At 32.5% G+C, this 16,437-nt stretch overlaps 2 protein-coding genes across 2 annotated transcripts in view; both read right to left on the bottom strand.

Annotated features, from left to right (window-relative positions):
- LOC124360673 (dehydrogenase/reductase SDR family member 7-like) overlaps positions 1 to 6,748 on the bottom strand; it is a 33,553-nt gene extending 26,805 nt beyond the window's left edge. The window contains 1 exon segment of the mRNA XM_046814493.1: positions 6,333 to 6,748. Within this exon segment, the coding sequence (XP_046670449.1) occupies positions 6,333 to 6,456 (124 nt within the window). The 5' untranslated portion in view covers positions 6,457 to 6,748.
- A 5,239-nt stretch (positions 6,749 to 11,987) lies between these two features.
- LOC124361517 lies at positions 11,988 to 12,831 on the bottom strand. The gene is made up of 2 exons (XM_046815572.1): positions 12,420 to 12,831; positions 11,988 to 12,213 (listed from the first exon to the last, which is right to left on the bottom strand). The coding sequence occupies exons 1-2, from the start codon at positions 12,585 to 12,587 to the stop codon at positions 12,070 to 12,072; spliced, it is 312 nt and encodes a 103-aa protein (XP_046671528.1). The 5' UTR covers positions 12,588 to 12,831; the 3' UTR covers positions 11,988 to 12,069.
- Positions 12,832 to 16,437: the final 3,606 nt, after the last annotated feature.

The raw sequence follows: 16,437 nt of genomic DNA on the forward strand, positions 1-16,437 counted from the left end.
ATGGCATAGCAAACTATTGAACTGGGAGACACAGAAAGATGGTTTAAGGTACGCCTACCCTCGCAAGTGGGTGTTAATTTCCTCAACAGACTGCCCAATTTAATTGAAGATGCTCCAACGCCTAAGGTGTTAAAGACTCGCCTCAAATGCTTCTTGGTGTCTCAAGCATTCTATAATGCAAGTGAGTTTTTGGCATTTGATTGGAAGGCAACCTAATTAGAAGACTGACTACACTGTACTAAGTGGGTTGCATTGGCAATGAATAAAAGAGGCGTGATTGTATGATTCATGTGGATTTTCACTGCCCCAAATCCAACAGTTAAGTTTGTTAACCTTGCCACTTAAGTGAACAATTGACTCGTCAGAAAATTTGTTGCCTAAGATGTTCATTATTAATCAGTTCATTCTTTATTCATCAAAGCATAAATGGTGTCAAACTTAGTCTAATGTATACAATTTATGTGTATAAAATAGCAGCAACTTAAATACTTTAATTAAAACATTAATAAACCAAACCATTAACACATCACTTTATCAGATAAAAATTTTTTCTAATGAATAAATATAAATAGGTTTTCCAATTAGAAATATTTTAATTTTCTTTTTGAATATGTTTTGGTTTTCTATATTTTTAAACTCATATGGAAAATTATTAAAAAACTTAATTCCTGCATAGCTAGGTTTCTTGGCATACAAGTGCTAGTCTATGACTATCATAAGCTGGTTGCTGACTGTTTCTTGTGTAATAACTGTGGGAACTTTCCATTTTGGGTAGTTGGTCCAAATTACCATTAATATGAATTATCAACTGACAAATATACAATCCGTAAACAGTGGCAAATCCCAATGACCGGAAATATTCTTTTACAGAATCCGAAAACCTAATTTTAAAATTATTCTATTAGTCTTTTTTTGTAAAATTAGAATTTGATTTAAGTTACTGTTCAATGTTGTACCACATAGGAATAGACCAAATAATGTATGAGATTCTAAATAGACAAAATACATTTGCTTTAATGTTTTTAAACTGTTTAATTGTTACATTATTCTTAATGCATACAGTCCAGAGGATATTTAAAAAAGAAATTTATTGATATGTTCATTCCAATTTAAATGCTTATCAATTGATAAACCCAGAAAATTATAATTGTATCTACTTGATCGAGTTTCCTGATATTTTAAAATTTAAATCATCTGCATAAAGGCTAATTTTGTTGGGGTTTCTAAACCTGATGGCAAACCTGTAAAATAAACTAAAAATAATAATGATGATTAAATTAGGTATTGCCTTACAGTAAAATGGTGTAAACCGTATAAATAGATAAATAAATAATGCTATTGATTTTTGTTGCACCATAATTAGCACAACCAAAACCTTATTAGAACATAATTACATGGTTAGGCTAGTTCAGGAGTTTGAATAGAGCAAGTTAGTAACAAATATATTTATTTAAACCTGCACTTTTTCATAATTCCACACATAGGTCCACTAAAACTAGGGTCGGTAAAGAAAACCTTTTGAGGCCACTTCACGCACAATATTTGTCGTTTTTACAAAAAAAATGCTTACAAATTTTAAAATAACCAGAAAAAATTCAATTTTGAGAAGGCCAAACACTTTTTAAAAGACACTAATAGTAGAATAGGATAACAGTAATACCTCCGGCCATCAGCATAGGCTGAGGCAGCTTGATGCTGTACCTGCACTGATGAAGACAAACGAAAAACATCTATCGAGATAGTGCAGATTAAAAAGGATACAATTCCAAAAGAGTGAACACTAATGCTTGAGTGCTACCAGTATTACAAACTCACCTAACTATATTATTACACATATCAGAGTAATAGCCGATACTATATTAATGCACAAACAATTTAAATTCGCAATAAGAAGTTAAAGAAAAGGAAAACATCTTTTCTGTTCATTCTGACGCAATGAGCTACCATACAATAACAAACCAAAACGACAAACAAAATTACGTTGTAGGTATTTCATATTATGTTATAGTTCAGCTATATTTTTGTATATAAAAGAGTAATAATTTAATGACAAGTTAAAAATTATCTATATCTATCTAACTACGTATATATATATATATATATATATATATATATATATATTATAATGTAACAAACAAAGTGACGGTGTAAGATTTGCTTCTAAATATTTTGAACGATAAGCCTACTTGACAGCTAGTAACACAAATAATGTTAAATCATAATAATAATATACAATAATAATGAATACTTGACCATGACACAAACATCACACTGAATATTTTTTTATTTGATAGTTTGGGTATTTCTAATTGATAATTTGGTTTACTGATTCAATTGCCATGGTGGCTGCATGTTATACTGCAGCTGGGATAATCTCATTCAACCCTTGGCGATCGGGAACCCTTTAATGCGGTCAAAAGTTCTCACTCTTCTTCTTCTATGGGGCAGCCTGTTGCCATGCACTTAAGCCTCAAGGGCCTTTTGCACACGCCGGAAGCACACCATGAGACCAAACAGTCTAGGGTTTCAGCAGTTCTACAAATCGCTGAAAACAACCGATCAGGTCCCCCTGGGGAAATTCACCATCCTTGTCCAAACTACCAAATATGGCGTACTGCTCCCTTACTATTGCAGGGCACTCAAAGAGCAGGTGTTCAGCAGTTTCCTCCTGCTTGTCTCACTCAGTTCTGTTAGTCTCAGATGGTTATCCTCTCAGCACGCCAGACCACGCACAGTGGCCAGCTGCATTCTGCATCACTACTCAGCGCTTGCGTAAACAGGCACTTCACTTTCCTTCGATTTAAATGGCAGTATTTCACCTTCGACTCTTTAAATGTCTGAGATTTAAATTAAATTCTCAAATAATGTACATAGTTTATTAGCTTTAAAACTTAAACTTTATCAATTGTTTACTTATTATTTCCTTTGAAATGAATCAAGTAACATCTAATTAAAAATTATAGGTTGATGTGTTTTAAAAGTACACAAAAACCAGTCTCAAGTGGATCTCTATTATCAACAGACTCATTTCTATATTTTGAGCTTCGTCTCCATCACAAATGCACTAGTAATTAATTGATAGGGTATACTATAGCACCTATAATGACACTGACATTGATAAAAAAAGTTCTGAACGATGTTTACTATAGTAGTGTATATGCTGCAAACAGAGAAATATTAATGAAGTTACTTATTTGGCTAAGAGATTGCAGCACTTTCCAGCCACAACTGGATAAAACAGCGAGGGCCACTAGGTGTGGCCCGCCAAGCTGAGGGACAGGACGTGGTCATAAATCAATGACCTGACGCATAGAGCAGCCATGACTACCCTTACAGCCAGATAATCTAAGAGGACAGTCATAGTTTAATGCGGATTGCAAGGGTTTAAATAATAACTAAACCATAACAAACAAACATGCTGACATGCTAAAACAAAGAAAAACACAGTTTATCATCTTTCAACACTATTTTGGTTAGTTTACTAAAGTTAACTGTAATTTTTATTTAGATTGTCACTTTTCAAATATTATGTTTACCATTTGAAAATTTGTTTACGTTGAGACAAATGTTTAAAGTTAAATGTTCAAATTAATTAATTAGAAGAGTGTTGTCACTTCTTGAGTGAATGTTGACAACTCGGTCCCCTAGATAGACTAATTTGAGACATAAACTAATATTAAAATGTTTAATAATTTTTATTCAATATAGTTTGTGACCAACTAAAAATTCTTTCAGGAAATTAAAGGGGTTGACTTTAATAAATGGCCTACACACATTATTCAGTCATTTTTATCAAATGGTTCGACATTTTTATCTGAAGGGATAATTTGATATTACAATTTATTTAACTTAGCATATGATTAAAACTTATTAATTATAGTAATTTTAGGGAAGACTAATAAGCGGCCTACACTCGTTATTGGATTGTTATTATTGAACGGTTCGATATATTATCCAACTTTCATATGTAAAATTTACACACAATAAAAGTTATAATAAATTACCGTAACAAGAAGAATCTCGTACATTACATTAAAAAAAATACAAATTTAACAATAACAATACAAAACAACTAAACCAACTATGGCCTAGACTTAGATATCAAAGAAACCTTACAATATTTATAACTACCTAGCTTGGTATCAATGAGTAACCGCTTTTGTGAAATGGAGGAAAGAATTCTCCCCATGTATTACCAGGAGCCAAACCCACACATTAAACAGCAAGAAGTAACCAATATTTGAGACTTAAAATGGTGATGAATATGAGGAAAATATAAGATATTTCTAACAAGTAACGTTTAATTGGTTTAAGTGGCTTTAACGTGTGGGTTTGGCTCCTGGTAACCCATGGGAAGAATTCTTTCCTCCATTTCACAAAAGTGGGTTATTCATTGATATCAAGCTGGGCAAGTCATAAATATTGTATAACAACAAAACCAACTATGGCCTAGACTTAGATATCAAAGAAACCTAACAATATTTATAACTTGCCCAGCTTGATATCAATAAGTAACCGCTTTTGTGAAATGGAGGAAAGAATTCTCCCCATGAGTTACCAGGAGCCAAACCTAAATGTTGAAGCTGCTTAAACAAATCTCGTCACTTGTGAGAAATATCGGTACTTTGGGATTATACCGACCACACCAGTATGAAGAACACAAAAATAGAAATTTATAGAAACAAACATGATAGAACGAAAAAACAACTCTTCAATTACAAAATTACAAACTTACAAGCATTTCCAGGTATTGTGATCGGTATTGTTGTCGCTGTTATCTTATCTTTCTCGAGAATCCTGATTACGGCAGGCCGCGCGGCATCACGTGATTTGCACGGTACATAATTGCCTTTCCATTTCAATTCAATTTATATTTCTGATTAGCCCCTCTAGAATTTGATATTTTACTGATAGGTACTATCTCGAGGGATGTTTTTCTTTCGTCGACATCAGCGCGGGGCAGCACCGAAGGTGCTGTCGAAGCCCGCGCTGATGGCCGGAGGCACTCGCATTTTGGGTGGCGGAATGTGATCAAGAATAAAAACAAGTTTTGAGTGTTTTTTTTAATAAAAAGTTTAGTTTGGTAAATGTTTGTTTTTGTTGAATTTTTGTGTTTGGAGAAATGTAGAGGTAAAACACGGAAGTACAACAAAGCGATGCACCAGCTGAACGGGCGGCGAGACTCTGCAATCACGTTATCTACTAGACGCTCGACTTTGACCTCTGTCTGAGGATGGGGAGGTGTTTGCGATAAGACAATTCCTGTTTTATATTGACGAAATATTGTTCTACGCTAATCTAGTAATCAGTAGAAACGAAATGTGAAATAACGATTCATGTCTGGGTGTGGTCGGTATAATCCCAAAGTACCGAAATATCTTACATATTTTCCTCACATTCACTGCCAATTTCAAAGTCTCAAAATATTAGTTACTTCTTGTTGTTTATTATTTACATTAAAATTACTATAACTAATAATTTGAAATCATATGCGGGTAGGGTACGATAAGCGGACCCGGCTTTTTATATCAAAATTGGCAAACGATATTACTTAATCACAACCATCGATACTGATTTTAAATTATTTTGAACAATTAACTTAATTGTTAACTGTTAGCTGTTAACTATATCAACAGCTATAAACACTTTCAAATGATACACGTAATCGTAATATTATTATTATAGATATGATTATGTGTATATAAAACAATAATTATTATTATTATACATACACGTAATAATATATAATTACATGTATATAATTATAAAAAATTCCATAATTATGACATAAACCATATGAATTGTGGCTCATAATTATTTATGCGTTTTCCTGTTTGATCGATTTAGTTCTGGTTCGTTTATTATGCCATTTCTTATTTATTTATGAGTTTTCCTATATACTCATATTTTAATTTAAAACATATGATTGTTATTTAGGGCTATAGATACTTTTATACCAGTTTATAGTCTAGGATTCGAGATGCGAATATTAGGTATCGATGATTATATTCTTCGATAGCCTATAAAAAAACCGGGTCCGCTTATCGAAACCCTACCCTCATATGCTAAGTGAAATCAATTGTAATATCGAATTCTCCTTCAGATAAAAATAATTGAACCATTCAATAATAGCAATTGAATAACGTGTGTAGGCCACTTGTTAAAGTCTACCCAGTAAACATTACTCAACATTTTAATATGTGTCACATAGGCTATTACAATAAAGTTTAAGCTCAGTTGTGCTAATCTAAAGTTTTCCAGCTAACATAAACAATTCAGTGATTAATAAACCAATTACTGTATAGTATACTATTTACACATTTTGACCTTACCTATTTTTTTACCAAATTTTTCTGCTAACACCATTCCAAAATCGCAGTCTGCTATTGATAAAACAAGTAGGTACACAAACAGATACAGTATAACAAAAAGTCCAACCAGAGTAAAACAATCCATTTTGTTTGTTATTTATTTCACATGAAAATAATATTAATAAAAACTAAGTGAGGATGGAAAGTTTGAAAATGTACAATAGTGAGGGTTTTCAAAGATAAGATACCTAAATCTTATCAGAAAAAGCTGTTATTACCGTTATCTTCAACTAGAATCAGACGTCACTGAACTGGAATTTACATACAAGTACAATAGCACTGACTACACAGAAAATCACAATTCTTTAGTTTCGATTTCAACAGTAAATTTTAATACTTCAAGGAATAGTAAAACAATTTTCTCGTGGTTAACTTTGCGTACAACGCCAAACTTAAAACTCGACTTTCAGTCTCAGAAAGTGAACTAAAATTTCTCGGTGAGTGACTGAAAAATAGTTTGAATCTGAGTATCTGACATAGAATTCAACAGGTAATGGAGTAACAGCTGTCATCAAGAACAGCTGTGATCAGCTGGAATGATATGCTCATTGGCATAGACAGTTTGACGAAAGCCAAAGAGTTTACCTTGTAGCTTTGTCTTAGTCAGGAAACATTAGAGACTATATCAAGCGCCACCAAAGAAGACCTATGAGTAATAGCCAATTGAAATGTATCATATAGTTGCCGCATCAAAAAACTAGTGACTACTGTCAAAATATGTTAACAATTTTGAATTTAGACACAATGCTTAACAGAATATAAGGCCTCAGTAGTAAACTCAGCTAAGCTCAAGCGGTGTTATGGCTGCACTTTTACATATTGTTATTAGTATATTGTAATTGTTTCAGGTCATGTTTTGATCTCGCTCGATAATAATGAACCTGATGATATTTATAAACTCAATGAAACATGTTACGCTAACGATTACCATCTAAATTTTTTGGTTGACACAGTCATGTGCGTATCCACAATTGATACAAACATTTAGGTATATTTAAACCCTGAAACCAATTTAACAGTTAAATTGAAAGCATACTCATAGTCAAACCATATATCATACATCAGTTTAAAAAACATTTCTTTTGATATTTCTACTACAACAGCTAACATATAATAAAACACAATACTTTTGCTTGGTAATTTTTCGGAACGACGAGTCCGTCTGCAATTGGTAGGGGTTGAAAAATATTAAAAAGTCAGTGTCGCTGCTTGCGCTTCGGGGGAAAGAGACAGCGAGTCCTTTGTTTGAAGGTTATTTTTGACAATGGAAGGATTGTGAAGGAAACAGGATTTTCCGGACATTTGCCATCGTTCAGTGAAACATGGCAAATGTCCGGAAAAATCCTGTTTCCTTCAGACAGCGAGTAATGGCCATGAACGCCTACCGGCTATTTCATTAAACTGATAATTTTTAATAGTCTTAACATAGTTCTCAATGTTTCGTTGTTTGCGCTAGTCGTGTATTAGTGACTTGTGTTAATAATGAATACTGATAGTGGTAGTAGCAACAAAAAAACTATTAGTTCTATGATTTTACTACTTTATTTTACTATATTCTTTTTAATTCATTAAATTTCGTTCCCTATTACTGTTCTAATTTTCCAGTATTGTTTCCAAAAAATTCTTTAAGACTTATATAAATTTAGATGCTTATCGAAACGTGTTTTATAGTTGACCTATGTGTGTGTGTGTGTGTGTGTGTGTGTGTGTGTGTGTGTGTGTGTGTGTGTGTGTGTGTGTGTGTGTGTGTGTGTGTGTGTGTGTGTGTGTGTGTGTGTGTGTGTGTGTGTGTGTGTGTGTGTGTGTGTGTGTGTGTTATTAATGTTTGCAATTATGAATCATGTAAACATTACGGTAAATATTAAATTTGTCTACTACTCCGATTTAGAAATTTGTTACTATAGAAATTCTATAAATAATTATAAGACATTGTGTATATAGCGGAAATGTATTTCACTGTTTTCACTCGTGTATGTGACATCAGTGCAGGTCACAAAAATCAGGATACAAACTGAAATATCCCCGAGATTTATCACGTAACATGTCATCACAGTCATGATGGTCTGAGAGAGCTCTAAAATATAAAATATTTCATTTCCGGAAATGTATCCTATAAAATCGTGGAGCTTAAAGTATTGTTCTTAGCACTTTGTATTGGAAAAGGTGTATTATTTTTAGATTCGATAAAGATGCAGTGCCCCACATTTGAATCCCATATGTCCCATGATAAGTTTCAAAACAGTTTTGTACAGTGACAAATTTTTCAGGAGAGAGATGTGATTATTTTCCATAGAGCCAATATATTTTCGAACATTTTTATCTAGCTGCATCAGTTTGTTCCAAATGTGGGTTAGCCATGTTAATCGCCTATCGATGTGGGTTCCCAAATATTTCACATACGGTAATTGTTAGTTGAGTTAGTGGAATGTTATTAAGGAAAACATGTAAACCATTCCACATGTTAGGAGTAAATGTAACATGTACTGATTTAATTTAAATTTAATTTAATTCTTCAGCGTTTGAGCCAATCAGATATTCAATTCAATCATCTTGCAAAATTTGTGAAGCCACAACTGGGTTTTGATAAGAAGTCAAATCTGCAGAGTGGTTTGCCAGGTTTTCGGGATAACAGCTATTTTGGCCTTCTTCCACTGAGATGGAATGTACTCAAGAATGGCATTAAACAATATAGTTAGGAAAATAATTCCTTTTCCAGAGAGTTATAGTAACAACTTTTCCGTAATGAGATCAGAACTATTAGAATTTATTATTAATCTCTCTTATTGTTTTCTTCAATTACGAAGGTGTAAAAAAGCTATCGACATTGAAAGCGGGTTTAGAAATTCTAGGAATTCCTTTATTGCAGAGCTTCCATTATGGTTGTTGGCTAGAGGGTTAAATTTGAACACGTTAAAACAACTGTCTTTTCTATCTTATCTTTCGCCCAAGTACCACCAGGTTGAGGTTGTTTCATCCTTTTGGTCACTTTCCATAACGAGTAGTCAGTCATCTTAGTAGAGAAAAGGTGAGCTATGAATTCCTGAAACCATACATTATTTATGTTTTAACGTTCTTTTCAATTGTCTTGAAGTTTTATTAAAATTTTCGTTATCAATATTATTTCTTGAATTTTGCCGAATTATTCGAAGTGATATTTCGATCGACAGTCTCTTGTTTTATGTACATTAGATAATAATCTGTACTAGTAGTTTCGTTTTCAGCTTAGGAGTTAATTTTCATGTAGAAGACTGTACGGAAGAAGTAAAAATGTCAATGGCATTTTTATGTCCCCGCCAGATTTTAAGGAAATGTTCAGCCTTAGAGTGCCATTCAATAAATCCCAGAATTAGTCCGAGTTACTACTTTTGTTTGCCGGTGTACGAAGCTTTTAACATATTATTTGAGCTAATGGTAAATATCAAGGGCGAATGTTTCGATGAAAAATCAAGGAATGAGGTGATATTCATAAAACAAACTGATTTGAGGTGTGTTGAGAGATTCCTCTGGTCAGAAAGAAATCAATTACATATAGTATTTTGATAAACCTGTTGAGCAATAAGTTGGACAATTAGGATGATTATTATTATTATCTACACATTTAAGTAGAATTCCTCCTCTAGGATTTCCTAGCCTAGAACCCCACATTACCTACATGTTTTGCATTATAATCGCTTCCCGCCAGAAATCGATAACCTAGAAAGCTGAAAAACGTATTAAACTGTTATGAAAATAATGTTAAATCTAGGAGGTCAATTGAGTGAAAAAATAGTCAAGGACCAATCGAATCCACAAACAATGATGGTAGCTTGAATAACATGTTGGTGAACTTTGAAGCTCTTGGTATGTCTTCTTAATAAGCACAAGCACGCCCATCATGAGCGGTGTAATCGGGATGGTTGGTGATATAAACAACATTAAAGGAATTTTAAAGTAATTCATGTTTATGAAATAGGTTTCAGAAACCAACATAATAGTGTATCAATTTTATGCATGAACATATAAATATTAATATCTTGGAATATGATGGGCCAAACCATTGACGTTCAGAGACCAATCCTCTAGAAATTATTCATTTTAATTTTACGATGACGGTTATTAGTTAATTAAGGTACATATTTGTTGAACTTGTTAGTATAAGAGCATTTCAAATTTGTTTGGAAATCCATTGAATAAAAACTGAGATCCATTGTAAATTTAAACTGAGATTTTCTTCAAACTTAGATCGACCCGATGTTACCCGAGCATACGACAGTGATGATGCGGATATTGCAATGGGCATGAGTCCACGATACAGATGGATTTAGGTCATGGGCAAATTTATCAGCCTTACCTTTTTCCTCTGACGAAGTAGGTGCTTTCTTAGTACTCAGGCTTAGAGGCGGCAAAGATTTGTTTCTTATGTCTTTATATATATATACAGAGCATCCTTTGTAATTTTCTTGGAGCTCACCACCACATAACAAGCATTTTGGAAGAGCATTTGTAGATTTGTTACAAATAGTAGTATCATGATCAAAACCACATTTTAAACAATGATTTGGATGCCAGCAGCAAGATTTGATATTCTCATACCGCTGGTACTTTTCACATCGTGCCATTCGTATCACATCTGTATGTGTATAAGGAGGTTCAAACAGAATTTTGTTACTCAGTAGGAATAACTGGATGTTGAAAATGTTCTTATTAGTAGACGCAGGACTTTTTAGTTTCAATAATTTCTAACAGTATGACCAAGCTTTTTTAACTGTTTTTATTTCCAGTGGCTCCGTAGAAATGTGCATGTCTTTAAGAACAACCCTTTAGGCCCTCTTTTTCTTGGTTTGGTAAGTATGAAAACTCACCTTAAGCTCATTTAAATTATTAATGAGAACACGGTAAGCATCAATGGTATCAGTGTTAATTTTTACCTTGTCCCTAGTAACACATTTGATTGGTGGTAAGAGTTACTTGTTATTATTTTTCGATGCTTGCAATCATATTCTTTATATTAGAATTGTTGGGGACAAATATAGGAGGATGTCTTAATTCCGTAGACTTAATATGTCCGGAATTTATTTCAATATCTACAGCTTGTTTCATACTGTTGAGTACTTCAAAACTATTTTGTAAGTTGATAACACGCACAAGACTTTTTATCATTCGATTAAAAAAAACAACTACAGAACATGCGGTTCTATGTTTTATCATTACCTGAAGGCAAATGTCTCTTAATTTTAGTTACCAACCAGTTTGGTTTTAGTCGTTGTCCTCATTTTCACCGGGAAAAGTTATTCTAGGCATTTCATGAAATTTTGCAGAAGCACAATTGAATCGTTTATTGCAGAAACCACATAACCAACATTTTTTAAATTTTAGGGAAATCAAAAAAAAACCTAATTTCTAAAAAAGTAACAAACATTTCAATTTAGTAAGTTTTCATTGTTAACTACCAAGGTATTCAAAGTCGTAGATGTCGATCTTAATCATCAGGGTTGATATGCCACTTTAAAAAAAAAATTTTTTAATTGTTTCACTTACGGTGTTTCTGCAATAAAAGCTGTTTTTGTAAATCAAATTATAATTTGGTTCCTAATTTTCTGACAGATTTGCAGGTTTTGGCACAATGGAAAACAAAAATATGGTTAAGACACTTTATTCAAAGATAGAACTCATTAACAAGTATAAAAACATGAAAATATATACATTTTTCGGACTTAACCTACTCGTCATCTTCATTGGACCTCTCTATCATTTCGGCATCTGTTGTTGGCCATTGTAACAAAGCATTGTAGAAGTCTTCATACCCTGTGGTATAGTTGGTCAACTTTGTGATGTCAGTGAGCTTTGCCTTTTGGATAGGTACCTGTAATCCAAAAATCAACTTGTTGATTCACCAAAAATAAGTTGTGACTGGCTAGCATATTTAAAAAATAAAAATTGTATACGCTGTTGATATTATTTTTATTAACTAATAACATTATGTTCATTATTATTGTAAAACAAAAATAACTTCATTGTTTTCTTTTAATTGTTCCAAATAAAATTTTAGGAATTAAAAAAATGTCTTACCTGTCCTTGAGGGTAGGCAACTGCAGTTGGTAGCTCAGGTGGTTGGTTACATTTCAGGAGGGTAAATGTGGACCACCAACAAATCACCACACAGTACACCACTGACAAGTGACAACAGACAGGAAGTGAAGAGCACATGGCAACAAGAAAAGACACGGCTGCCAACATCGCTCAACACAAAAAATAAATTTACCCCGAGTTTGTTGCAGAAACCCCACAACTGCAGTCACTTGAGGGGTTTCTGCACTAAACGAAAGATTCGATGCCCAGTTTAAAGCCTTTAGGATGGTTGCAGTTGAGTGATTTCTGCACCAAACAATGTATTTCAATTTGTACATTATTAATATACTAAAAAGTCAAATTCGAAAGAAATGTTGGTTATGGGGTTTCTGCAATAAACGATTCAATTGACAATAACAGTGATCATCACACACGTGTAAATAAACCCTTGTTTACAGATGAAGGGTTAACTTTTGAGGTATCCATTTTGTTACACTAAGTCCAAGTAAATAGTTTTCTTAACTGAATACTATGAATAAACACTAACTATTAATTTTACTACGTATTTGAAATATTTTCACATAAAAAAAGAATAAATTATTATAAATAGAAAAATACCACCAGCAAAAGAATATCAAACTGCTGTGAACTCACTAATGGACTTTTTTCAAAATATTTCATGACATTCAAAACTGTATTGCATTTATAACAGCTGTTAAAAGTCACAATAATGTGCTATTATCAACGACTTTAGACAGACTACCAAATGTAAGAATGTTGTTTGGCCACTTATGATCAACTATACTTGGACACTCAGGTTCATACTCTAGTTGGTATTTACTATGTCTCAAAGTTAGGAAACAACTTGACAACTCCGCATAATGGTAGTTGGGAGTAGAGGCTGTCTCTTGTCAAGATCCCTTGAGTAGGGATAGCAGGCACTATACCTAGAGCCGCCCTTAGATTCTGCAGAGCCTGGTGCAAATTTCACAGTAGAGTCTCAATTTGGCACCCATTCCTACCCACTATAATGAAGACTATATACTACACAAACACAGCATGACTCATAGATAAAAAGAGAAAACAATATGTTACAATATTAATAATTTAAGCTACTAATAAAAGAGATTAGAAAATAAATTAGGCTTGTCATAAATAAAATAGACTTACCATTCAGAATTTTTTCATTTTTAATATTTTTACACCTATACACGACATAATTTTCAATTTAAATTATTAATAATAATTCATAACCACAGGTTTTGTTTTTGATTTGCTAGTGTATTAAAGACTGTTAAATTTGGAGGTTCTGACATAAAACTTCAGTTATATACATTTGCAAATAACCGTACACTGTATACAACATTTCCAGAGACACAAATAATAACTGAGCACTACGTTTTGAACTTGAACAATGTGATCAGCGATGGATGTGTCATGGTGCACATGGAAGGGTCGTGAGGCTCCACGTAAACTGAGCAGGAACAATACATGGGTACTGTAGACAGGGATAGGGAAAACAAAGCAGATTGTGTTGTTTTAATTTCATGTGTGGTATTGTAGTGTGTGTTAATTTTATTTGTGCTAGTTTGAGGATTATGGAGCATATCATCAATATTATTAGGCCTATGATTTATAGGTGTACTTACATATATATTTAACTTATTTACTAAGTCTTCATCAATGTTGATGTTATTTTCATCTGATTTATTATTATCTACATCACTACTTTGAAGAAGAAACATATTCACTGCTGGAAATTTTCTCATTTAAATGCTGAAATATTGGATACCATTATACCAGTTTTCCTATTTATCATTCAATGAATGTGCCTCACTTTTTATGTTAATATAATGCGGTTAATTTTGGGATTGAAATGTTTTTTAAAGATAAATTCATAGACTTTTTAAGATAACTTCTCTGAATACAAAAACAAATACTATAATCAGGCCCAAATAAAAAAGGGCTTCAATGAGTGAGATGCATTTTATTAATTTATAACTTGAAAGAATTATAATATTTTAATTGAAAATACTTTTAGAAAATTGCATTTTCTTAACTCTTTTATTGCTAAGACACCTAACCTATTTCATACCCAGAAGTGCTAAACAGTTTTATACAAAAACACAGTTTTGGCAAAATCTTTACAATGTTCTGAATTGTGGTCATATCTTGTTACTTTTTTCTTTTGAAGCTAGGACTAATTAAGAAAATATATTTTAGTATAGTATTTTTAATTTGTATTAATATATTTGTACATAAACAATTTTAACTTCTATTTTTTCAGTATTTGTACATAGCATTTATTGTATTGCATATCTGTATTGTAATGTTTATGCTTTTTCTCACACTATAAGGAGCAGAAAAACAGAACGAGTTCTATGTACAATTCTTTTTATTATTACTAATAAAATAAATATAAAAATTATCGCCCATACAAATTATATTCCAATACATTATGTTTCAATCATTTGAGATTAATAATAATACAATAGTTATTATAATTTAAGACATTAAATAAAATAATAAATTCAAAGCTTATTCTAAATTAATTATTTAATTCCATTGATTCTTTGTTTTAATTAGTAAGAATATAGGTAGTAATTTTTCACAAGTGATAGCCACAATAAAAATATAATATGCCACAACTTGGAATATACTGATTATTCATAGTGTACAATGTTTTAGATAATTGAGAAACTAATAGTTTAAAAATACAGCAAACTTTTATGGTTGAATAAGATAAAAAAATTGCTTAAGATGTAAACGAACCTTGTTCTTATTTCACTTAAAAGAAATATAAACAGTCTGTTACCAATAAACGAATAAACAAATATTGGTGCTCTAAGGCTTTTGGAATGATATACGTATATATATATTAGTCACTGTTTGATATATATATCCCTTTCAGACCCAGTGTTTTTCATGTAAAACCTTCTAGAGTCCTGAAACATAAAAAATCGCAAAAACACAAAAATATATTAATTATAAGTAGTTGTAGTTCTAAAATGACAAAATAAATGGTTTTTAGATTTTTTGAAAATTTTGTTAACCAAAAAAATGTACCCTCACGATTGTGATGGTTAGGCTCTACCTAAAGTTTAGGTTATTTTAATTAACCCTCGCAATTATGTTGATTAGGTATTTTCTAGAAAGCATTCTTAAAAGCAATGTTATAAAAATTAACTTGTATTCAGTGGTCGAGACATTAATGTCTCTGCAAGTGTCATCCTGAATTTTAATAAATCCATCACCTCTTTCTTTGGCCTTTTACAATCGCGACATGCTTTCCGGTATTGCAACCAACAGTTTACCACAGCAAGATCAAGAAAATGAATGATGACTTTAAGTGTCCATTTCTTGGTCTTAAACCAGGTTCTGTAAACTTCCATCAGTTGGTTTGACAGATCAACTCCTCCCATATTCTTATTGTATGTTACTATTGCTGCAGGGCACTCAACGTTTATGTACACGCTTTCTTTCTTGGACCATCTTTGAACGAGTGTCACTGGTTGACTCCCACACACCGATGAAAGAATAACAACACTATGATATCCATCCATTATTTCAAAGCCACCAACCTGCTATCTGGAGGCACTCTTTCTTCATACTGCCCCAGCTTTAGATGTTCTGGATTAAATCTTATTTCCCTAAGTCTGTTTGTCATCATAGTTCCAGTTGCATAAAATTGTTCAGCAATAAGTTTTTCCATGAGAGAAATAGTTGTGAAATATCTATCAAAGTACAATATACACTTAATGGAGGAATACTCTCTTTCAGTCTTACAACAACTGCTGGCCCTATTGGAAGATTGGTCTTCTTTAGCCATTGGAAGATTGGTATCTTTACCCTGATACAGTTGAAAATCGAACATTATTCCATCAGATGTTGTAACAACAAAATTTTTAAGTCCAACAGGTCTGGGTTTATTAGGCACATAATTTTTTTAACGTTGTCTTCCCTACAAAAGGGACCATTTGCTCATCGATTGAATAATTGCTAGGTTGACGCAAAATCT

This window comes from Homalodisca vitripennis, chromosome 4 (assembly GCF_021130785.1).
Source record: "Homalodisca vitripennis isolate AUS2020 chromosome 4, UT_GWSS_2.1, whole genome shotgun sequence".
NCBI classification, from domain to species: domain Eukaryota; kingdom Metazoa; phylum Arthropoda; class Insecta; order Hemiptera; family Cicadellidae; genus Homalodisca; species Homalodisca vitripennis.